Source organism: Mytilus galloprovincialis, chromosome 2, assembly GCF_965363235.1.
Source record: "Mytilus galloprovincialis chromosome 2, xbMytGall1.hap1.1, whole genome shotgun sequence".
Taxonomy (NCBI): Eukaryota; Metazoa; Mollusca; class Bivalvia; order Mytilida; family Mytilidae; genus Mytilus; species Mytilus galloprovincialis.
Window position 1 is genome coordinate 41713692 of NC_134839.1, and position 7899 is coordinate 41721590.

Genomic DNA, 7899 nt, shown 5'->3' on the forward strand with positions numbered 1-7899 from the left:
ATACATGTTAAAAATAGTTATTGGTCTCCTTTCCCCAGTTCCAATGACTCTTAAATAAAAGAAACAACTGTTTTTATATCATTTGGTGTTGACTAATTTAGTATAATCACGAGTTTATAAGTAATTTAAGTGTATTAAAATTGACACATTTTTGTATATAATTTTTTAGAAAATCATCGTCTAAGATATTACATACTTTACATTTTCTTTCATTTTATGGTATTTTTGTATATCGTTCAGTTTCTATTAAAAGACAATGATCGCTTATTCTAAATTTGTTTCTTTATCTGGGTGCGATAGGTAGTATTCTATTTGGTCATTTGTATTAGATTTAAGAAATTTATAAAGATATGTTTTATGATTTTCATTCAAGTCATTTATTTTATCATCAATAAGAGTTTGATAATAGTTGATATAACTTTTTAGTCTGTTTTAAAGTTTTGGTTTCTTCAATAAGTTTGATGTCATTATTTATTTCTTGTGACACATGTTATGCAAAAGTATACCAAAAATATGTTCGTTTTGGTTATATAAATACCATTGAATGTTACTTTTAAAGGAACCCTAGGGCATATGTTTTAAATCAATTCTGCTTTTATATGTATCAATATAGAACAAGCCAAACATTTTTTTCAAATAAAAATAAAAGAAATGATATGAAAAGAAAACTTTAAAAAATGTCTGAGTTGTGTGTCAAATGAATTCAAAGAAAAGAAAAGTTATTATAGTCTGACACCAGTGATCATTGAATTAAAAGGAGCACTGCCATTTTTATGTCAAAAAGATTAAAACAACAATATGCATTAATATGAAGGAATATAAATGAGATAGTTCAACTCCCCACCAAAATATCCATAAAGTATATTAATTCCATTTGTATCATAAGTGTGTTGATGACAAACAATTATAAAGAACGTTATAAATAGATTACTGCATATTAGTTATATTTAAAAACTGGTATTTTTGATAACCATAAATACATTAAATACATAACTATGACACCTACACTTTAAAAAGGTGTATATCCAAATGAATTTTAAATAGGATCATTTATTTTTCTGTCGTCAGCCATGTAAGTATCCGTTAAAAAATACGTAAAATTAACTTAGATCAACGGAAATAATCGACTCATATTTTAATATCGTAATTGTTGAAATAGACTAAATTAAGAGTTTATTCCCCCCAAAAAATATAATAATACTATACCTTGCATAATTTTTTGTCATCTATTCATCCTAAACATGCTAAACTGATAACCTTGCCTTAATTCTCTTACAGGAGCTAATTTAAAATATTTCACACATCTTTTTCTGATAATTTAAAAGATTTAGGTCACAAAACAATATCTACATTTCGTGTGTTTTACATATGTTTATCATTCCCCATTAAATGGACCAAAAGTTGAATTCTAGAAAAAGAGTTACAATAAATAAAATATGTTAAAAATGTGCTATGCTTATATGTTTGCTGGGAGATCAAAACAACAATAAACGGACAGAATAAATCAAACATGGAGCTCTAAATGTAAACATTTATGTTAATTTATTAATCAGGTTGAAATTATTTTCCGAAAATCGGAACATTTAAATTTAAGTGGTAATACGGGTATTTCTGAATATCTATTTAAAGGGAACTTCAAACTGGATAAAAGAAAGTCAGTTAGTTTTCAATCGTTTTAAATCTAATACTAACAACGTAAATAAAATTTAAGTTTACTTCAAAATTATTCAATCTGAGTATTTGCCTCAACATATGTTTTTCAAGGAATGTCGCCGTTCAAAAGCAAAAATAGAAGAATAAAAAGACTAATTTTTTGAATTAATGCGGAAGTAATAATACGTACATGTATTATATTCGTCGTCCTTTGTTTGTTTTTGTTTTTTGCTATGACGTTGTTAGTTTCTCTCGATTTTTGACTTGAATGTCCCCTCATATTTCAACTAGGTTCTTTGAATTCATCTGCCCGCTTATGACATTGGAACATTGTCGTTTGCCTGTCGTCCTGAAAAAAATATCGCATACACAAATAATGATTTGTACGGTACAAGTAAATACTTATTAAATGTAGTTAGACAACCTGACTTAAACATATTAAAGTCGGATATTTATTTGAAATTTGCCGACAATTTTGTGGTGTCAACATCAGAGTGTTTGTTGACCTGTACCAAAATGAAACTACTACAATGGTTATTAAAAAAAATCCAAACAAATATAATTAATGAGGGAACAAAATAATTAAACTAATATATATGATGTTTAATATTTCTGTAGAGTTGCATTACTGAACAAAGGAAGCCAAATAGAAAAAAAAAATCATGGGAAGCAAATCCAGCAAATCCAGAGGTACGTTAATGTATCATATTATGTAATTTTAACACTAATGGGAGGGTTATATGAAATCAAAATTTTTCGCAGTTATAGTTAGACGATACCAAATCAACCATGAGAATTGAAAACACAAGTGTATATATTTTTTGGCACTACAAAGAAACAAACAAATCAGCAATAAAAACAAAAAGCTGGATCGAAAAACATATGCTTCGAAAGAAAACGCAACTTATAACTTACTGATAGCGACCGTTTTGCTGCTCGTGACAAATGAACAGACGGCGCCATTTTGCATTTTTTAATGCGGAATAATTTTTTAAAACTATATCAGATGGCGATAAACTTGACTTTTAAAAATGATCAGCTATACAATATCTACAAAAAAGTCGATGCCGTCGAATCTTCTGTCGATTCCCTATAGTATTTTTTCCTAAACTTCTCCAAAGACAATTTTCACCTTTATTTGTTTGCATTTTTTGTAAAAATGTTAGAGCAGACGACAATACAAACTATCAGCACAGTCATCTTAAAAAAAGGCCAATATGCCCGGAAACAATTAGTCAACTGTAAAGGAACGCAAATAAATAAAATTCTTTTTTATGCTTGAATATCAAATTATGTAACTTGGATTCAAACTATGAAAAATTCATTTTTTGATAGTTATGCTTCTTTGTATAAACTGTTTTCGTATGTATATCTTCAGGACCCAAGCGATTGAATATCATTGTAGAAGACTATATACATGGAGATGATAATATCATCATTAATCATACAGCTCGACGAGATCGAACTCCGCAACCATTTTGTTCTTCAGACACGAAAGGTACTTCATATCTTTATTGATATAATAATAGGAAATATTTAAAAAGATTTTATTTATATATATCAAACATATTTGACGACTGTAGAAAAAGAGTAGACCATTTAATTTTTTACCAGAACTTTTGTTTGTCATGTATAACATGTTTGTTTGTAAGAACCATGTCTTTAATGCATTTGCTATTATTAAAATCGAATTCTATTAATAATTTCAAAAAATGCATCAAGTCCTTTTATGGTAAAAATGAAAGTTTTAAATTAACAAATAACAAGATAAGAGATGTCTCGAAAACATGATATCTCTAGATATTTTTTTCTCCCTCTATACACCATATTTATTCACTAACTTTCTGGTAGACGTATATTTCAGCTCTTATTTTTACCATGTTTCATAAAATGTATTTTAAATTGGAATTACTTCCTGATCAAATGTAATGCCGTGACCTCTAGATATATACGGAATTTAAAAGGAAAAAGTGGGGGCTTAATATTATATTCAAGTCTAGGCAAAAATTAAAATTCCATTTGAATAAATCGAGTGAAAAGAAATATCTTTTCGTATCTTCTGTGGAAAATTTAAATCACTTTGTTTTTAAATTCTCTTATTCAAGTTTACCATAAAAAAAACAAACACTTAACTGCTCATGTCTTTTTTTGTAGGAAGTGCAATATCTATTTCTGCCCAAAACATGATCAAAGGAAAAAGAAACCGAATTGAAAAAGGGCCACCTTCTAGCACACATAACGATTCAGCAGTCAATTCAAAACCAAGATGCAGTCGTAAGTTCATAATTATTTATGAAAAATAGAATTATGTTTTCAAGTCTACAATACTCAGATCTATCAAATTATTAATACATAGTTTTATCATAACACATTAAAAAATGTTGACTGCTGTACCCCTATTTTTCACATTTTTACCTATTATTCTGTTTGTTTTGTTCACAAAACGTTGTATATAATGGAATTTAATGCGACTGTGATACCAGTAAAACGTTTGGCTAGCTATAAAACTAGTTCTATCCACTATTTTCTGCATTAGGAAAATGCAGTACCAAGATAGGAATATGACACTTGTATCCAATCGTTTGATCTATGTGAACCATTTATTACGGACATTCCGTTTTGAATTTTCCTCGGAGTTCGGTATTTTTGTTATTTTACTTCCGTTTTCTATATGCAAACCATGTTGCATGACAGATGACAACTGTATAGCAGGAGATGATTATTCTGTTAATTACACGATTTTTCTTTGTTGGAGTTACGGAAATTGAATAACGGTTATTTATTTTCCTTTTTAAAGTAATTTATCTTTCAAAAAAGGAATCATCCGCATTAAGTAGTTTCTAGGTAAATGTGAGGCCTCTATCACAGTATGACATCTTATTAATGCTAACATGGTTTACTTTCGACGTTTAAAAAGATAAGAAGTTAGCAATATCCTTTAACTCTACTTTTCGCTATATAGATGATGTTCTTTCACTAAATAATTCAAAATTTGGTGACTATGTGGAACACATCTATCCAATCGAGCTAGAGATAAAGGATACTACAGATACAATTAAGTCGGCCTCATATCTTGACTTACATCTAGAAATTGACAATGAGGGTCGGTTGAAAACAAAACTTTACGACAAAAGATATGATTTCAGCTTTCCAATTGTGAACTTTCCATTTCTAAGTAACAACATTCCAGCAGCACCTGCATACGGGGTATATATCTCCCAATTGATACGATATTCCCGTGCTTGCATTTCCTATCATGATTTTCTTGATAGAGGGTTGCTGCTCACAAGGAAGCCATTAAACCAAGAGTTCCAAATGGTGAAGTTGAAATCATCCCTTCGTAAATTTTACGGACGCCATCACGAGTTGGTTGACCGTTATGGAATAACCGTTTCACAAATGATATCGGATATGTTCCTTACGTCGTAACTACAATCCTCTTCCCTTTTATGAATGTGACCTACCGAATTAGACTATTTACCGGATTTGTTATCACATAAGCAACACGACGGGTGCCGCATGTGGAGCAGGATCTGATTACCCTTCCGGAGCACCTGAGATCACCCCTAGTTTTTTGGTGGGGTTCGTGTTGTTTATTCTTTAGTTTTCTATGTTGTGTCCTGTGTGCTGTTGTTTGTTTGTCTTTTTCATTTTTAGCCATGGCGTTGTCAGTTTGTTTTAGATTTATGAGTTTGACGCTCCCTCTTTTAAGTAACGGCAACTACAAGAAACTAAGTAATTCCCCTGTGGATTAGCTTGATACTTTCGATATAGTCCAGAATAGTCCTTTAATCTGACACTTTACAGATCATGTCATATTCCCAAGTGTGGCATTTTGACTGAGCTTTATTACCATCGCTAGAGGTGTCTATATAGAAGGAGCTGTTTATCCTGTTGATACAACCGAACTCGCTCTTAGGGTTAAAGTGATTTCCTCAGTTATGGTTTTGATACCTTGATTTGTATCTTTTTCATCGACTTATGAAATTTACACATCGATAGGCTACAATTACAAACTTTTTCGACCCAGCTTGCTATCTCTTTTTAGTAATTGACAAAAATACTTTTCATTCGTCAAAAGACCTTTTCTGTAATTACAGCAACGGTCAACCCCCCCCCCCCCAAAAAAAACCGCCAAAGCCAAGGACGTAAAAGTACCATTTAGTGACATAAGGAACAGAAAAATAAATAGCAAATCCACCCATGATGATTGAGGGAGTTGGAACCCTTTTTTCTATTAATTTCGAAATTCATCAAGGAACGAATTTTAGAAAGTAAACGACTTTTTTTTGTATTAACAATGTTTATCATTACAGCCACTTCTACATCATCGTCTGATTTTTTGAAAACTATTGATGACAAGGATTTCATCAGAAACAGAAGAATTGTCTCAAAAGCGTCACATTCTGTCGGTATGATAAGGGGACCAGGTGGAGGTGGAACTGGATTTAGAGTTGGAGATAATTATGTCATGACCGCTCGACACGTTGTTATTGATAACATAAGTAAGTTATAGATCATAAAAAATCTTTAGTTTATGAAAATTAACATCAATCTCATATGTTCATACATCAATTTCAAAGATCAAATTTATTCGTTCAGTGTATACAATAAAATTGAGAATGGAAATGGGGGATATGTCCAAGAGACAACAACCCGACCAAAAGAACAGACAACGTACAGCCGAAGGCTACCAATAAGTCTTCAGTGCAGCGGTAAAATTCCGCAACCGTAGGTGGGCCTCAGCTGGCCTCAATAAAAGTGGTACTATTTCAGTAAAAATGGACGCCATACTAAACTCCAAAACATATAAATGAACAAAAATTAAAAGAGGCTCATGACTTGGAACAGTTGCAAAGTTGCTTAACTTGTTTTTGTTTATAAGTCTTATTGATTGATATTTTATAGTGTGTTACACTACTATTTCAGTATGGGGTAAACGTTTAGATCCGCTGCATTTATTTTTTGCACCTGTAAGATAATCTAGGTCCAATCTTAATTCCAGTAATAAAATTAATTCCAGTAATCTGTTCACATCAACATGTGTTTAAAACAAATATATCTTCTTATATCTGAATAGTTACATTTTCTTGCATTGCTTTTTTAGAAGTGTGCAATGAAATCAAATACTTGCGGTTAAAGAACAAAAATTTCTTCATTGAATTTGAGTACTTAAAGCACCACCAAAAACAGAACGATGAGCAAATATTCTACTTCAAAGACATGGTGTATCAAAATGAAGAACAAGATACAGCAATACTAGAACTTGAAGCTGACAGTAATAGACCTTTTCCACCACCCATTAACATTTTTGAAAGTGTAGATGTTGATAGGCCAATATATTTGATAGGACACCCGAATGGAGATCCCCTTACAGACGATCCAAAGATAGAATTATATCAGTACTGTAAAGAAGAGGTTGATAGATCCATTCAATGGGCGTGTAGAATTTCCCAAGACTATAGAAGTCATTATGATGGTATCGATGATAAAAGAAAATGTCTGTTTCACTGTTCATCACAACACGGAGCATCAGGGGCATTAGGGGTCATGGTTATTCCCCATTTTGATGAACCAGTTGGGGTTTTAATGTTATTACGCGGATTTCCGGGTTTTTATTATTCAAAAAAACTATCATTTACAGACGACGAGAAAACGAACTTTTTAGTTGTCGAACAGGGTGTACTTTTAAAGTCCATTGAAAACGACATGATATTGAATGGAAGGCCTAATTTAAAAAACGAAATATTTAGCAATGTAATATGACTTCTTATGTACTAAGTATACAGTAAAAAAATTTTACATTTAATTATTATTGTCTTTTAATTTTATGTGTTATATGTTGTTTTGAATTATCGTTCTTCATAAACGAATGAACGCAAGAATAAAGTTGACTATATTCACTTTGTTGACTATATTCAGTTTTGTTTTTGTTTGATGTTTTATTTGTCTTAAGTTTAAGCCTTTTTTTTTTAATTATTTTTATAGTCTGTTCTTATATTGATCTGTAACTGTTACACCAAAAAGGTTTACAAAAACATGTACCAAATTAAGTCAGCATATAAAACTGGCTTTGAACTAGGTCTCGGTAACTGTGAGTGCTCACAGATCTGTACTTTTTTGTTATAAGAATGAAAACCATGCGGATGGTGCTCCATGTAAGGTTGTTTGATTTTGACGAAACTTTGCTTAAATGATCAGGTTGACTTCATATAAAAGTCCCACAAGTTTGATGCTGTTACATCA

General features: G+C 31.1%; 1 protein-coding gene across 2 annotated transcripts; it reads left to right on the forward strand.

Annotated features, from left to right (window-relative positions):
• The first annotated feature begins 973 nt into the window (after nucleotides 1-973).
• LOC143063614 (uncharacterized) lies at nucleotides 974-7462 on the forward strand. Of its 2 annotated transcripts, none has more exons than XM_076235840.1 (6): nucleotides 974-1072; nucleotides 2272-2343; nucleotides 3032-3151; nucleotides 3808-3927; nucleotides 5970-6158; nucleotides 6761-7462. In XM_076235840.1, exons 2-6 carry the CDS (start codon nucleotides 2316-2318, stop codon nucleotides 7417-7419), a joined length of 1116 nt encoding a protein of 371 aa, XP_076091955.1. In that variant the 5' UTR covers nucleotides 974-1072; nucleotides 2272-2315; the 3' UTR covers nucleotides 7420-7462. The 2 variants fall into 2 exon arrangements, with proteins under 2 accessions (XP_076091955.1, XP_076091954.1); XM_076235839.1 differs by lacking the exon at nucleotides 974-1072 and adding an exon at nucleotides 1600-1658.
• Nucleotides 7463-7899: the final 437 nt, after the last annotated feature.

What these genes read in the sequence shown, in the direction of transcription:
- LOC143063614 (XM_076235840.1), top strand. Translation starts at nt 2,316, where the DNA reads ATGGGAAGCAAATCCAGCAAATCCAGAG. An exon ending in CAAATCCAGCAAATCCAGAG is followed by an intron (nt 2,344 to 3,031) that starts GTACGTTAATGT and finishes GTATATCTTCAG; the next exon opens with GACCCAAGCGATTGAATATC. An exon ending in TTGTTCTTCAGACACGAAAG is followed by an intron (nt 3,152 to 3,807) that starts GTACTTCATATC and finishes CTTTTTTTGTAG; the next exon opens with GAAGTGCAATATCTATTTCT.